The sequence below is a fragment of the Arvicanthis niloticus genome, chromosome 3, assembly GCF_011762505.2.
Source record: "Arvicanthis niloticus isolate mArvNil1 chromosome 3, mArvNil1.pat.X, whole genome shotgun sequence".
Lineage (NCBI taxonomy): Eukaryota > Metazoa > Chordata > Mammalia > Rodentia > Muridae > Arvicanthis > Arvicanthis niloticus.
In genome coordinates this window covers 108930841-108947964 of record NC_047660.1, presented here as the reverse complement: position 1 = coordinate 108947964, position 17124 = coordinate 108930841, and the positions used below count along the sequence as shown (strand labels likewise).

Genomic DNA, 17124 nt, shown 5'->3' with positions numbered 1-17124 from the left:
ACCTCTCCTATGGGTGGGGAATATTGACTGGAGCACGGGCAACTTACAGGAGGCGACACCAATGATGAAAAGGACTCCTCTTCCTTCCACACACCAACAACTTCCAAGCACTCCTCGGGGAAGAGTGGGACCTCAGACCTTCCATGCTTTACCTGCCCTGTGGCAATCCTGACCTTGGGGAAAGCTGACGTCCCAGATGTCAGCTCTAGACTGCCTCTTGGCCTGCCTTTTGTGAAAGCTCAACTTCCAGTGAGAAGACTGTCAAGGAAAAACTGCAAGGGTTTTGAAGCCAGAGAGGCAGGGGCTCTGACCAGTGGTGATGGTCGGAGCAGGTGCACCACAGCCAGGGGAGGCTAGAGGTCTAGTTCCTAATGCAATATCCAGAGAGTATCTCTGCCCTCTCTGGGAAGACAACACAACAAGCCTTAGTTGGAGCCTTAAGCATGTGTAACTCACTGGGCTTCCCAATCCTAGCAAAGATTTTTATACTAACTAAATAGGCCAGTGTAAGAATAAAGAGTTCAAGCTGGGCAGTGGTGGCGCACGCCTTTAATTTCAGCACTTGGGAGGCAGAGGCAGGCAGATTTCTGAGTTCGAGGCCAGCCTGGTCTACAGAGTGAATTCCAGGATAGCCAGGGCTACACAGAGAAACCCTGTCAAAAAAAAAAAAAAAAAAAAAAAAAAAAGAATAAAGAGTTCACACTTGGGTTCATGACCAGGTGGCATTGTCTAGCCAATGTCAAGTTGAGTAAGAGACCAAAAAATAATATGGAGGCGTGAGGATGCCAGTTTCCAATTCCCGCAGTGTCCTTCATTGTATCCTGCTTACTGGAGCCCTACGTTAGGCACCACTTTGTAACGGCCAGAGCTGCTGCTCCGGTCCCCAGGTCAGGGTCTAGCAAGAGAGAGAGTGGGGATGGAAGGGAAAGAGACGTGAAGAATGGAGACAAGACAGAGGGTCTGATCAAGTCTCTAATCTCCTGTCTCCTTTATTGAAAGGAAATCCTGGGTATTTATATGCTTTGCCACGTGCCTTGTAGGTGTGGATACCACATGCATCTTGCAGGCATGGATATCATGTGTGCCTTGCAGCTGGGGTCACTAAACAGCAAAATAAGATATGTGAGATAAACAAGATGTTTATCAGAGTGTGCTCAGCTGTTGTAGGCTGTTAAAAAACAAGTCTCTTGTCAGGGTATATGGCTCAAGATGGCTGCAAAGATGATAGCCGCTTTCTGCTAGGAGTTGGCTCCCAACAACCAAGATGCACAGCTCTGGAGGAATGATATCCAAGATTGACTTCTGGTCTAATGTGCACACACATTTATACCCATGAGCACACACACATACACACACACAGAGCACAGAGAGAGGGGGGAAGAGAGGCATGTTGGCTTGAGAGAGAGAGAAAGACAGACAAACAAAGATGGAGACAGAAGAGAGGGAGGAGTTTCTCTGTTCATCGGGATCAGTCTGAAATTACTAGATTAACATTTCTTAAACACTCAAATTGTATTGACTGAGTACAAAACCAGGAAAATATGGATGATGCTTGTGCTAACCACATTTCTGCTAATGCAACAAAGACTTGAGATTATCAGTGGATAAAATATGAGATACTCATTTGATCAGAATTTTAGGGTTTCCATCCATGATAGCTTTGGTCTGGTTTTAAATTGTTTGTTTTGTTTTACTTGTGGTGACACGGTGACACCTCATGGCTATAGAAAAATCATTTATCTCACCTTATGGTAGGGAACTTAAAAAAAAAAAAAAAGAAAGAAAGACTGGAATCCATTATTGCCTGTGAAAGTCTGTCCCCGGTGAGTTAAGATATCCCACTAATTCCTACTAGCTAATGTTCCCACTACTTTCTAACACTACTGTTCTATGGATCAAGCTTTTAACACACCAGATTTAGGGGAATATTTGCTATTCAAACTACAGCAACGCCTAACTACCCAAGGACTCCCAGAGATCAGATAGGAAATGACTGGCTTCTTGTAGGCTACTTTACAAGATATATCAGAGCAAACAACTGGGGGGATTTAAAGTAAAAGAAAAACAATAGAGGTGGCCCACGATGAAAACAGGTAGCTGTGGGTTGATGGAAACTCTCAGATACTCCCCAGATGCAAACCAGACAGGCCGTCCTGCAGTCTTGGATAAGTTCTCTGGAGTAGCTTTGAGCTCAAGTCCACCCCCACATCCTACCCTCAGAGGCCCTGTGCTAATAGCCCTGAGGACAACAAATGGTTCTCTGTGACCACAGCTGGATGTTATTCTGGCTGGCAGGTACATGAGATTCAGAAGCATGATCCAGAGGGAGGCTTCAAATTACATGATTGAACAGGAAGCAGACACCTCTGGCATGAAACCTGGCAACAGCCCAGAAGGAAGAGTTGACATAGTGGCTTTTTTGTGCCAAAGTTTTTACCATGAGGAAGGGTCACTGGGACCCAGTGAAGACTCCAAACAACAGATACAATGCTGGGCATGACCTTAAACAAGTAAGATGACCATAGGAGGTGGCCTGGTCCTTGGCAGGACTCAACCTTTGGGGCTTTGATGGGGTTAGTTTCAAGTAAATCACTTGGGTTGAGAGTATGCAAGAAGTGGCTTCCTGAAGGCAGTTTAGGATGTGCAGACCATGAGGCAATAGTGGTACCCTCTAGTGAAACAGGTGGAATACAGACATATTCTCCCAAACTTTTCTTACAGTGGTTTCATTTTTGAGCCCACCTAAACAAACAATACTTTACTAGTTCAGAGGTAGAGCTGGAAGGTCATATGTTTTATGACAAACCTCCTTCAGTTGGTTTTGCTGAGCAGAGTCATTTCAAAGACTTAACTCAATACCAGTGGCTCTCAGCCTGTGAGCTGACACCCCTTTGACAAACCTCTATCTCCAAAAATAGTTACTATTCATAACATTAGCAAAATTACAGTTACGAAGTGGCAACAAAACTAACTTTGTGGCTGAGGAACACCACAACAGGAGGAACTGTATTAAAGGGTCGCAGTGTTAGGAAGGATGAGACCCACCGACAAACAGTCTTCTCTGTCCTCTCTGCTCCCTAGTCAGCATCAAGAGTGATTGTATATAAGATTCCACAAGACCCTGGATCTTATCATCATATATCAAAATAAAAATAAATAAATAATAAATAGTCCTTAGCAAAGTGAGGTGGTGTGCTGACTAGTTTTATGTCAGCTTGACACAGACTAGAGTCATCTGAGAGGAGGGAACCTCAAATCCAAAAAAAAAAAAAAAAAAAAAAAAAAGAAAGAAAAAAAGAAAAAAAAAGAAAGAAAGAAAGAAAGAAAGGAAAGATGCCTCCGTGAGATCGGGATGTAAGACAAGTATGCAGGGCATTTTCTTAATTAGTTTTAGATGGGAGAGGACCCAGCTCATTGTGGATAGTGCCTTCCCTGGGCTGGTGGTCCTGGGATGTATACAAAAGCAGCCTGAGCAAGCCCTGAAGAGCAAGCCAGTAAGCAGTATCCTTTCATGACTTCTGTATCAACTCCTGCCTTCAGATTCCTGTCCCACTTGAGTTCTTGTTCTGACTTCCTTTGATAATGAACTGTGATGTGGAACTGTAAGCCAAATAAGCCCCTTTGTCTCCCAAGCTACTTGGGTTATGGTGTTTCATCACAATAGTGACCCTAAGACAGGTGGCATGCCTGCAATCTTGTTCTACTTGATAAGACCTTATCTTGGGGAGGTGGGGGGAAAATTGTCATATTTTGGAACCTGGGAGAGGCTAGCATAAATTATCAAATCTGTATTCAAAGCTCATTTCCCCACATGCCTCTAATGCTGAACAAATAAGTAAACACAGGTGGCTTTTATCCAGACAAGGTGTAGAAGCTATAAACAGTCTCATCAGGGCCCTTCATGTGAGTCACTAACTAACCGATATCACCTTCCTGTGAGTTAGTTACTAACTAACCGATATCATCCTCCTGTGAGTTAGTTACTAACTAACCGATATCACCTTCCTGTGAGTTAGTTACTAACTAACCGATATCACCTTCCTGTGAGTTAGTTACTAACTAACCGATATCACCTTCCTGTGAGTGACTATCTGGTATCATCTTCAGAGCGTAGATTCTTTGTTGCTGTGGGCAGGGAGTTGCTAAACTCTGACTTGACCTTAGAAATTACCATCCTGCTTTAGACTGGACAAGAAAAGCAGTGGGCTGGAGGGGACTCAGTAACAAGGAGGGGAATTAGATTTTCCTTAGAAGTTAATTTGAACTCCTGCATACGAGAATGTAGGCCAAGCAGGAGTTAGATTAGCAGTGATGTTGAAGGAAGAGGGGGATGGGCAGGATTAACTAGTCACTAAATCCTGGCCTCTGTAACTGATCCCAGGGTGCTGGCCATTTTACTGCTATTTATTGTCATTTTTTTTTTTTAGTCTCTGTTGCCCATGTTGCACCTCCTTTGTAGGCTGAACCCTACTTCGTATTTTTCTGTACTTTATTACATGCCCAATACTTTATAGACTCGAGTATCTCAAGTAGTCTTTTATTCACATGGATTTTCTAGGTTTGCAGAACACTTTGCTCCCAGCCCTTGAAAAAGCAGAACAGACTCTCCACCGTGTGTATAGATCTTTGGAGAGGCTGTGAGCTGTGGAGTGGGGAGCTGGAAACACTTTAAATAGAAGGTGGGGTGAGCACAGAGGCTGGTGTAGAACATGTTCACGTTAAAGGGGCTGCAGTGGGGCCAGACAAGGCTACCAGTGTCTGATAAACTGTCAGCAGTTGACCCCACAAATCAAATCAAACAACCCCGCCCCCAAATCTGAGTTGTCCTGCCTGTCAGAGCACCAGCTAAGAATTAGCAGCAGCTGTATGTGTTGGCCTCAGAAACACTCAAACAAACATAATAGAGCACCCATCCCCACCCTTCTAACAAAAAAAAAAAAATTGACTTACTCAGAGAATAAATAACAGCAAAGAAGCCCGTGTCAGTGGTGTGAGCCAGGCAACCCTTTTCTACCCTATAAAATAGAGATCATATGACTCGTAATATTTAACACTTTGAACACCAAGTGAATGCACTGTTGAACTTTGTAAGATAACATAGTTGGGTGGGTGGTACATATTTTTAATCCCAGCACTCAGGAGACAGAGACAAATTTGCTGAGTTTGAGGCCAGCCTGGTCAATATACTAAGTTCCAGGCCTTTAGGGCTACAAAAATAAGACTATATCTTAAAAACAAAAACCAAAAACCAAAACCAAAACAAAACCAAAAAACAATCAAACAAGAAGAATGAAAAATTGCAATATTGATGAAGTTTTATAGATCTCAAAGGCAGTAAGACAATTTCTACAGGTTGCAGCTCCTAAGTGGAGGGCTGGATTAGAACCCAGACCCAAGCGACGCTGAAACTCACATAGGAGCCTTTGTCTCCTTTTCTGTGCTGTTTGTGAAGGAGTCAGTCAGATTTCTTCCTGGTTGTTCATTTTGTTAAAAGAGAAGTCTGGGCCAGTGGATCTCTTATTCAGTATCATAGGTAGACTGGAGCCCAGAGGTCAGGAGTGATTCCTGAGGGATCCCTTTAAACCAAGACAAGAAAGGACCAAATAGCCCCCAGGGACTGTTACAGGGCAGAAGAAGTGGGCCTCGGAACTTTAAGAAGAAATCTCTGTGGCGCTCTGGGATGCATATGAACCAGAGTTCTCAAGGTTTTCCCCTCCCCCAAGAATCCTTAGAAGTGGGGTTTGTAGCCCTTCCTAGGAGCCTCCTAGCCTAGGACACAGAGACGGGAAGGTGGGGTTCTCTGAGGGGCTGTTTTCAGCGAGCGGAATAGGGACAAGGTAAAGGGTACTAGCTGAAGATCCAGTCACAGTGGGAGCCTTCAGCAGCCACCTGCCTGGTTGAGATGGAAACGCTGATTCCAGCTCCAGCCCCCAGACAGGCTAAGAATATCTCAGCAGAGCAGCAGCCCCCACCCCCGCCCTCCTTGATCTGCTCATGCATCTGTAGTGCTATCCTGAGAGCACTGGGGAGATTGAGTGGGGCGATGCAAGGCAAAGGAGAGGAGGCTAAGAATGGGCTTGGCTGGAGGCAGGAGGTGAACTAAGAAAGAACCGCTTCAAAGGGCTCTGAGGTCTAGGAAGTCAAAGGAGCAGAAACCAGGCAGCTGGGGTTAGCAATGGGGCTCAGGATGAGAGACGCCAATGTGGTTAATGGGGAGGATGAAGCTCCCCCTCCCATCCTGATATGGCCAGAGTTCACAGCAGGGCAAAGGACCTTCCAACTTACCTGTACCCTTTTCTGCGCCTTCTCCTGCACCCTCCACCAGCTTAGCATTGGTCCCATCTCTACCCCAGAACATCACATTCCTTTTCCGTGTTCCCAATTCTATTCCCTGTTCTATATGTGAACTCCTTGATCAATTCCTTCTAGCACAGAGCCTTCTGTTAAGGACAGAGGTAAAAATGGGGAGTCCTCCCTGACAGCTAGCACACCTCCTCTGTCGGTTTCATTTCTTCCCCATGCATATCCTACTTCACTCTTCTTTGTCATCTTTGGAGAGGTTCTACTCCCCCCCCCCCATCACCTCCCCAAGGCTTTGTGCCTCACTAACTCAGGTCTCCTGAGGTAAGACCTTAAGACAGGGAGGGAGAGAAAGGAGAGAGGGAGGGAGAGAGAAAAGGAGGGAAGGAGGGAGTTCTGGGCTGGTGCACCTTCTGCTTGTACACCTCATAGCCAAGAGCCTGAGGTGGAGCTGTTGAGGTGGGGGGTAGGTAGGCAGCAGGCTCCAGCAGTCAGATGCCTAGGCAGCATCTCCATCCTGGCTGTTTTAAGAACTTATGCTGTCACTAGCCTCTATATATGGTCTGAGAACTCCGGGTTTGATGTTCACTGGGGAGACCCTGGACCTCAAACTGCTTAGGCCTCCTCTCTTGTCTTCCCCTCCCTTCCAGGGGCTCCTCTAGAGCTCTCAGGGACAGAGGAATAATTTGCATTGCTAAAAGCTTGAGCTCCCTGGCTGAACTGCAGAAGTGCAGGCCTCACATGGATGCTGTGCACACAAAGACTGAGCCCAGCAGACAGAAACAGATTAGGGAGAGGCAGACAGGGCCAGAGCTAGAGAGAGAAACAGATTCGTAGGGCAGATCTGATTCAGAGTCAGAGCTGTGGAATCGGAAGAGGCTTTGGTAACTCAATTCTACTTTATTCTCCTAAAAGTAAGCCATGCTAAATCGAGTTTTATCATGAAGAAGCAGAGGCTTAGAGAGACAAAATGACTTCCCCAAGGTCATATAACTGGCAAGCCCTGGGCTACACCTCCTCACTCCTGTCAAAGAGGGAGAAGGGAAGGCTGATTAAATGGATGAAGAGTTTGCATTGCATGACTTGGAGACATTCCTAGCTCAGCTGCCCAGGGAGGTGAGTGAGGAGCTATTCTAAGGTCAATTGGTAGAGACCTTCACTGATGAGTTCTGTACTGGGCCTTGTAGCTCTCAGTCTGGACCTGTTACCTTAGCCTTGATGATAGTGGGTTGTTCTGGATAACCTGAGGAGTCACAGACAGCCTAGGGAGCCTGTTCTCAAGCACTATTCCAAAGGCCAATACAGGAAATGGTCAGATAAGAAATATCCAGAAATCAACATAATTAATGAATCATACACAGGTTCTAAACATAACCCAACCAGAAAAACACAGATACAAATGTGGCAAGAAAGTCATCAACCTTCCATAAAGCCTACCTCCTCTGTGAAGTCTTCCTGGTTCCACTACCTTTCCTCTAGACCTCTACCCTGTAGAATAGAATACATCTCTCTCTTCTGAGTGCCTCTGGCTGATTCTTCCAATAAGTTCAGGAAAGTTTCCTGGAGAAGATGGGATTCCAAGAGCTTGATAGAAAGCAATATGGTATTCTGAGAGTTGTGGCTTTAGAGTTGAGGCTCAGAGACCCAGGAGGATAATCGGAGAGGAGAGGGGAGTGTGCTTGCAAGCCAGAAAGAGTCTCAGATGAGGTAAGCTAAAGAGTAAAGAGGGGATACGAGACAATCAGAGGCACCTGATCTGGAGACCCCGAAACAGGAAAAAGTTCTTGATTCCAACAAACAGGATAACAAAAGACCTGGAGTAGGGGTACCAACATGATGATACCCATGAGTGTGCAGAGACCATGTCCTAAATGGTACCAGCAATAGTCCTTACGTCAATGAAAGACTCCTGGGAGCTAGGAGGACCCACGTGCCATTCAGATTCATGTGACAGGTTTTTGCCAGCACAGCTGAGTCTCTCTGGGGCCTGTCCTTAACCACCAGTGAACCAACTGTTCCTTGTGTGTCAAATAAAGGCTGACTCAGAAGGCCTTGCAGGAGTAAGTGGGGCCAGTTACATAGGAGCTGCAAAGAGGGAATTTTCCCGTGGCTATGGAGAGAATGAGAGGTTGAACAGAACAACTAAGTCCACAAGAGAATAACAACCAGATTCAAAGGCACAAGTGAGACCCTGCTGAGAAAGGGCACATTGGGACTGGTGACATTGCTCAATGGGTAGTCACTTGCAGCCTAGCCCTAAGGACCTGAGTTTGGTCTCCATAATCCCTATGGCAGGAGAAAAGAACTGACTCCAACACTGTCCTCTGACCTGTGACAAGCATGTGCACCTCCCCTATAATAAACAAACAAACAAACAAACAAACAACTTTTAAAATGTCTATACATGACCATGGGAGAAGACCTGAGGAAACCAGAGCTCAGCTTCCCGGAAGGGGTGGGTGAGCCGTGACTATGAGACTGCAGAGAAAAGCTGGGGCCTCTGTTGCTGTGAGCTGAAACCCAAGGGGATTCTGGAACAGCCTGTCTGTGATGAAACACATACAGAGAGAGGAATGTGGGCACACACTGATCCTGACAGCAGTGGGTCTTTGGGGGCTGTGCTGGGTCTGGTGGGAACGGAGGCAGGCCTGATGGTGCCTATAATCCCAGAATCTGGGAGGCTGAGGAAAGATGGTAAATTCAAAGCCAGCTTGAGTGTGACTGACACACACACACACACACACACACACAGAGAGAGAGAGAGAGAGAGAGAGAGAGAGAGAGAGAGAGAGAGAGAGAGAGAGAGAGAGATCCAAGAACAATTCTGAAAACTGTTACTGAGCAGACAGGTACTCTTTTGTCCACCAAACCCACCCCCAAGCCATCACCAAGACTCCTGAAGAGGAAGCCACAGACAGCAGTCTGGGAGGAGGGTCAGACAAGGCACACTGAACTGGCCCAGGACAAGTGGCTTGGGGGGATTGTAGCAAGAATGGAGGGATCCGGAGAAACGGGCAGCTCCCAGTCTAGCAGCTAGCAGCTGGAAGTGGGAGCATCTGGGACCTGAGCATCAGGAAGCCGGTTAATGGTTAAAATCCACTTCAACTTGGACCCTGATCTTGACTTGGGCCAACCTTCCTGTGCCTATTTCCACACAGAAGACCCCATTTGCTTTTCCAGACTGGGGTCATCAATTAATCCCATTTCCAGAGTTCCCTAGAGTCCAGCCATCCATCGCGCATCCAAGGATGAGATGAATGTGTTGTTGGGACAACCAATCAAAAAGGAGCTGTCCAGGGGCCAGAGCCAGAAGCAGGGAATCACGTACAGAGGCATTAAGGTGTCTTTAGACTTCCTCCAGTTCCTGCCCCGTGAAGCAAAGACACACACCCTCTCCCTCCGCCAAGGAGAAAGGGCGCATTTGTTCGATTGCTCAAAGTCTCACACACTAGCATTTTCTCACAGAGCAGGAATGAGCCTGCAGCAGTCTCTCCACCCCACCCCACCCCCGCGGTCCCCAAGGTGGGGGACGATGAAGAGGCAACCAGACCTCCAGCTGGGAGAAGCCAGAAGGTACAACTGGGGTGTCTGGATGAGGGCACTCGCTGCCATATTGCTCACTAAACAAACTCAAAGGTAGGCTATTCCTATGGCCTCTATACTGAGGCTTGGACCCAGTGTATCAAAACATTCAGACCCACGGTCTTAGGATCCGGAGGAAGAGATGGGAACCATTTTCACCTCACTTCATCCCCCTGCTCAGGCAGAGAAAGAGACCGCAGAATCACACACATTCCCTCTCTCCTTTTCCTCCTTTCCCCCCTTTCCCCTTTTGGGTAAAGGTAAGGGACTGAAGACTCCAGGCGGTGGGTAAGGCGGTACAGGCGATTAGTATGCAATATCTTATTGGTTAGAAGAGCTGTCGATCAAAGGCAGATAGAGTCAGGATTGGCGGGGCGCGGCGTGGCGAAAGAGGGGGCCCAAGGGGTGGGGCTGACGCTGCAGCTGGCGCAGCTTCGGCTCAGAGCAGCCGCCGCGGCGCAGCAGAGCGGCTCCATCCCCCGCCCGTCCGCGCGCCCGGGCCGGGGCTAGGCCCCCCACCGCCGGGTCCCCCGGGGCTGCAGCAGCAGCGGCGCCGCCCGCGGTTCCCGCTGGGGCCCGGGCGCCGGCCCCGCTCTGCAGGATGGGCACGGTGCTGTCGCTTTCCCCTGCTTCCTCGGCCAAGGGCCGGAGGCCGGGAGGGCTGCCGGAGGAGAAAAAGAAGGCGCCGCCCGCGGGGGACGAGGCGCTGGGGGGCTACGGCGCACCGCCGGCCGGCAAGGGCGGCAAAGGCGAGAGCCGGCTCAAACGGCCGTCTGTGCTCATCTCGGCGCTCACCTGGAAGCGCCTAGTGGCAGCTTCGGCCAAGAAGAAGAAAGGCAGCAAAAAGGTGACGCCCAAGCCAGCGTCCACCGGTCCCGACCCTTTGGTCCAGCAACGCAACCGCGAGAACCTTCTCCGCAAGGGCCGCGGCGACGCCCCCGACGGTGGCGGAACAGCCAAGCCGCTGGCCGTGCCGGTGCCCACGGTGCCCGCGAGCGCTGCCACCTGCGAGCCCCCGTCGGGGGGCAGCGCAGCCGCCCCGCCACCGGGCTCAGGCGGGGGAAAGCCGCCGCCGCCGCCACCCCCAGCCCCGCAGGCGGCACCGCCGGCGCCCGGAGGCTCGCCGCGGCGGGTCATCGTGCAGGCGTCCACCGGCGAGCTGCTACGCTGCCTCGGCGACTTCGTGTGCCGACGCTGCTACCGCCTCAAGGAGCTGAGTCCCGGCGAGCTGGTGGGCTGGTTCCGCGGCGTGGACCGCTCGCTGCTGCTGCAGGGCTGGCAAGACCAGGCCTTCATTACCCCCGCCAACCTGGTGTTCGTGTACCTGCTGTGCCGCGAGTCGCTGCGCGGGGACGAGCTGGCGTCGGCCGCCGAACTGCAGGCCGCCTTCCTCACCTGCCTCTACCTCGCCTACTCCTACATGGGCAACGAGATCTCCTACCCACTCAAGCCCTTCCTCGTGGAGCCCGACAAGGAGCGCTTCTGGCAGCGCTGCCTGCGCCTCATCCAGCGGCTCAGCCCGCAGATGCTGCGGCTCAACGCCGACCCCCACTTCTTCACGCAAGTCTTTCAAGACCTCAAGAACGAGGGCGAGGCCGCGGCAAGCACCGGGGGTCCACCGAGCGGAAGCGCGTCCACCACCTCCTCCTCGACCGCCAGGGACAGCTGCGCGGCCGGAGCCAAGCATTGGACTATGAACTTGGACCGCTAGGGATTCCCAGGGGCCGCGCCCGCCCCCCGCCCCAGCCCCTCACACACACCCGGAATCCCCGGGACCATCAAGCCACCGTCGCTATTACCGCTGCTCTACGCCCAGGCTGGGCCGAGGAGGAGCCGCCCCTGCCCCACAGGGGAAGGTGGAGGCTAGGACGCCAGAGGCCGCGGTGTCTGGATTTACTGGGCGTGGGGTGGGCGTGGGGGATGATCGCGGGAAGTGCACCCCCAACTTCGTTCACCCTTTCCGTCTGTCTGCGCCTCCATCTTTCCATTTCTGCTCTGGTCTCCCATTCCCCCGCTGTGGGCATCTTAAAGTCCACCACCCTGGGTTTTGTCCAGGCCCTCACCTTTCTGTGTCTTCGTCTTTCCTCCTGTCTGCAGCCCCCCTCTCTTTGCCTGTCCATTGGCATTCCCTGGGCTTTACCTTTTCTACCTTACCCCCGAGCCTGATGGTACCCCGTTGCCGTCCCCAGTTCTCCAGCACCTATGTTTCCAAGTATCCTTCTTGTTCCTTTTCCTTCCTCAGGTCATATGTCACCACCTTCCCTCTTGTCTGCCTTCCCTTTCTCTGCTTGTGTCATCCTGCACCCCCCCTCCAAACGACCCCCAAGACTCTACACCCCTTTCCCCAAATCAAAAAGACCCTTAGGTTTTTTTTTTTTTTTTAATTTAAATAGACTGGACAGAAATCTGCAGTCCCGAGTGTCCAGGCAAAGATCAGGGTGATCCTTTCCTTCACCCCCCACGGCCTCTCCCCACCTTTTCCAACGTGTTGCATGCTGGGAGTTGAGGGGGAAAGGGCTGCTGCCTTCATTTAGGAGGCTGAGATTTGAGGGCAAGATCCAACCCGGTAGACTACCCCGCTTGCGGCGGTGGTGTTTTCTCTGTGGATGGGTAGAAAGAGAAAGAAAACTCTTCTTATCTGGGGGAGGGGCGTCCTCTCCCTTGTCTTTAGATTTCTTGTTATATCCCCCTCCCCACACTTTAATTTATTTCGCTGTTTCAGGAGGGAGGGTGGGTGGGGAGGGGGCTGGGCCGGGAATTGTCCGAGGTGCTGAGCTGGGCGGAACCGGAATCCTCCTGGGAGAGTACCAGGGACTGGGTTGGGCCTGGGGCCTTGTCCAAGGTGCCAATGATGTGGGCCGACGGCGCAGGCCGCATTATCTGTCCGTCTGTCCTGGAGAGAACTATAAAGCGCTGGAAGCGCCTACAGATGGTTTTGCGCCGGCCTCTCTTTGGGTCCCCGGAGGGTGGAAAGGAATGGGCGTAGGAGAGAAACTGTCAGGGGTAGGGCAGGAGGGCGAGAAACAGGGATCAAGAGGGAAAGTCAGGTCCCTGAGATCTGCAACCTGCTACCAGCCCCCACTGGCCTTCATTTTAGAGTAAAGCGAGATAAGCCGAGGGTTGAGGTTGAATTTACCTCCCCATCCTGGCCTCTATCTTGTCCGCCCTACCTCCTTATTAATACTCAGGCTACTTAAGGACAAATGGTAAAGAGATAAAAGTCTCCCCTCCTGTGAGGTGACCCTTGAGACAGAGCTGGCTAGCCATGATAACTGTTATTGTTTCTTTCCGTTCTTCCCACCATATATTGATTGAGTCAGGAGTCTAGTCAGGCCTGACTAAGCCTGTGCTTACCTCTCTCATTTGGGATATGAGTACCACCCCCACCCTGTGAGGCTGCTTTAGTCACAGGCCCATCCAGAGCAGTCTTTGGAGGCCCATTCCTGCTTGAGACTCAGACCTTGACCCTTGACCAGAAACAAAAGGGGAAATGAAAGCCATTTCCAATAGAAAAATAGGGAGGAATTAAACTAGTTGGCTCCAAATCTCGGCTTAGTGCCCATTTCCCTCTTAGTTACATAGCGAAACAGCACATTTAGTATTGCGTCCATTTGAGAAGGACTGACTGCAGGCAGAACGTTTGTGGTTGCGAACCTGGTCGCCACCGTGGCCACGAAGATCCAGAGAGTCCCAGAAGGGGATGGGAAAGGAAAGGCCTCGGGCTCGCTGTCCGTGGTGCTGAAGGGAGCGTTCGTGCAGGGTGGGGACTTGCACTAGCTGCAAGAGAGGAGGACTCGGCCACAGATCTTCTGAATAATTTAAGAGTGGGGTGTAAGCTATTCTGAAGGCAAGTTACAGAAGTCTTGCCCGAGAACCAGGAGTGTCGCCACACCCTTGCCCTCCTCGGAGGACAGGACTTGGCTTTCACCTGGCCTGTACCTAGAGCTCTAGCACCCGGCCTGGAGGCGGAAATCCTCGGTCCAGATTTGTGAATCGAGTTCCCGAGGGGGAGGGGGAAAGCTAGCGGAAGGGAAGGCGGGAGCAGCCGCTCATTGGCTGGAATTTGGCGCAGTCAACGCGGTGCCGTCATCTCTCTGGATTTGGGAGGAGGGAAGGAAGATCACTCGGGTCACTCCGCGGCTGTCGCTATGGTAACCAGACTGAGCGGGCGGGGCCACCTTTCCAAGCTCTTACCTTTGGGTGGGGAAAGCATCCTGGTTTTCCTAATTTGGAACTAATTAGGGAGACTAGCTACTTGATTGGCATTTCAGAGTTAGAGCAGCCTAAAGGGCATGAGGAAGAGACTCGAAAGCCGATAGAGATTTAAAAAAAATCTTGCCCTTGGGTGACTGCCTACTGCCCCGAACTCATGAACACAGCGTCTTCTTTCTGCTCTCATGGGCGTGTATGTGCGCGCGCACACGTAGATGCCCTCGCGTGCCTCCTGGAACCTATGGTCTGGCACTGAAGAACTCAGATGAGAAGGGGGGTGGGAGAAGCATCACTGAGTGGTGTCAGCTTGCCCTATTACGTCCCAAAGCAGGACACACTGCTATAATCCGATTAGAGTTAGGGGTGGGGTTCTGGAAGATGGTCAACAGGACTGCTCGGAACAATTAGCTTTCTGGGTTACATTTGGTAGGAGTCCTGTTTTCTCTGGGTGGATGGCAATAGGAAGAAGGGCCCAGAACAAGGAAAAACTGTAAATGAAAGAGAAACATAAACGAAAGTGCCTTTCCTTTCCTGACAGAGATTGAACCTGGGGGTAAATGCATCCAGGTTGGTAAAGAGGCCTAGAACTCTCTGGAGAGAGAGCCCAGAAGGGCCAGGAGTAGACTAACTGAACCGGAGGTTGGGAGGGAGAAGCTCAGTTGTAGCCATGACTCAGCACTTTTCCTTGCAAAGGACCAAAGCACATCGCCCAGAAAGAGTGGTGGGCTATGGGAAAGCAAATAGGTGGCTGACAAGAGATGCACCCCTCTGCACGATGCATACATCCCTACACGGCCAGAGGCATATATTTTAACCCAAGCAGACATGAATGTGTTTATACTGATAAAGGTTCATTCAATTATATACATATATGTGCTCTCCCTTCTGTGTCCCCCTTGCTGGACATTACAAAGAACACTCTGTCCTGAGAGCCATGTTTGCCTGTCCTCAGAATACCTTAGTACTTTCTGGAAAAGGAGAAATGTTAAAAAAAACTCCCAGATATGGGAGGGAGTTGTCATGGAAACCCCTTTGCCTGCCAGCCAGGGTGCCCAGCAACCAGAGCATCTGGCAGTATCCAGGAGAAGAATATCCTATGGCCTCTGCCTACTGGGACTCTGCCTCAGGCATTCAGATGGGTACTTCTGGAAGGTTTCTGCCAGGGAGCCTCCCAAAATGACGACCCCACACAGAGTCAGACTATCAGAATATACAGAATATAAAGTCCCAAAACGATGCCCCCACACAGAGTCAGACTATCAGAATATACAGAATATAAAGGCAGCTACGTGTAAGGATGTGACCTTAAAGTACCCCCTTCTTCGTGTACTCTTTTTTGTTCCTTCAGGATCTCACTATGTAGCCAGGGCTGGCCAGGAACTCTGTATAGACTAGGCTAGTCCGGAACTTGAGACAATCCTCTGGTTGTCTTGTCTTTGCCTTCTAAGTGCTGTTGCAGGCAGGTACCACATACTCAGCCTCGAGAAGTAGTCCTCCCTCCCTTACATACAGTGCTCCGTCATGGCTGTGGGTGGCCTCTAGAACACCCTTAACCACTGGCTCATCTTTTCAACTCCCCACCCCAACTCCCAGCTTGTCTCTTGAGTGGTCAGCTGTTCTTAAGACCTCTTTCTGCACCAAGATATTGGCCACACGGATGATCTGTTTCTCTTAGGAGTACCCTCCCCGTTTCTTCACACCTCTTAGTCAGCTGTTTGTGGTTAATATTTAGCATGAAGACCATAAATCTTAAAATTAGTCCCCCTCTGTACATATTATATATGGCAACTTAAAAGTCAAGAAGAATAATGATGTAAAATATAAATAGAGAAATAAGCATCTCTTTACAAAATAAACTTCCTGCATGGCGTGCCACCAAGAAAAAGAGGATAGGCAGGACAATATGAAGGCTCACAGCTATTTGGGAGGCTGAGGGTGGAAAGATTCCTTGAGCCTACAGCAGTGGTTCCCAGCCTTTCTAATGTTGCACCCTTTATTCCTCATGTGGGGGTGACCCACAACCCTAAAATTATTTCACTGCTACTTCATAACTGTAATTTTGCTACTGTTAGGAATTGTAAAGTAAATGTCTGATATGCAGGATATCTGATATGTGACACCCGTGAGTCTCAACCACAGATTGAGAACTGCTGACCCACAGGATCAAAACAGCCTGCATAATACGGTGATACCCTTAATTCAAAACCAATCAAACACATACACATATTATCCCACAGAAACCACACAATACCAAGGAAACCCTCAGAGGGGTGAATAAAGTCAGCCATGGCATGCCTGTGATCTCAGCACCTCAGAGGCTAAGGCAGGAGCACATTGGTTCAAGGTCAGCCTGGATTACATAGGGAAGTCCTGTCAAGTCTGGGAAGAGGAGAGTATAGAGGGCTTACTAAAATAGATAGCTCCAGTACATGAATAGACAGTACCATCGAGGAAAAAGGATAGTCTAAACAAAGCTAAACTATGCCAAGTTGGGAGTCTAGCATAGGGTGAAAGTACCACTTAGAACTCATTGACCAGGAGGGCTGGGTAGCCATTTAGATAAAGGGGGAAACAGGTCAACCTTTGTTTTCAAGACAGGATTTCTCTGTGTAGCCCTGGCTGTCCTGAGACTTACTCTGTAGACCAGGCTGGACTCAAGCTCAGAGATCTGCCTGCCTCTGACTTGTGAGTTGTTGGAATCAAAGGCATGCAACCACCCAGCTCCCTGGCTCATTCTTTATCCTCAAAATACATCAAAATCCAGTCAAAGATTTAAAGAAATATGCTATACAGCCTTAGATGAGGAGGTAATTCAGAAATATCTAGTAATATTTTAAATATCTAGACTTTTCCCTCATGAGTTTCAACTTATAGATTCAGTGCTAGAGAAATACTTGAAATACAGAGACATGACAGGGATTTAAATTTCCTTTTTTACTTTATTATACCCTGGAGAGAGAAAAGTAGGACTCAATTTAAATATTCACCAGTACTTAATCAGGGCTAAGTAAACTTTGAGATATCCCACTT

The 17124-nt window shown here is 49.6% G+C and overlaps 1 protein-coding gene across 1 annotated transcript; it reads left to right on the top strand.

The window, feature by feature from the left end:
- Positions 1-10355: 10355 nt before the first annotated feature.
- On the top strand, positions 10356-12808 carry Cdk5r2 (cyclin dependent kinase 5 regulatory subunit 2). Its single transcript, XM_034499248.2, has one exon. It carries the CDS (start codon positions 10484-10486, stop codon positions 11591-11593), a length of 1110 nt encoding a protein of 369 aa, XP_034355139.1. The 5' UTR covers positions 10356-10483; the 3' UTR covers positions 11594-12808.
- The last annotated feature ends 4316 nt before the right edge of the window (positions 12809-17124 follow it).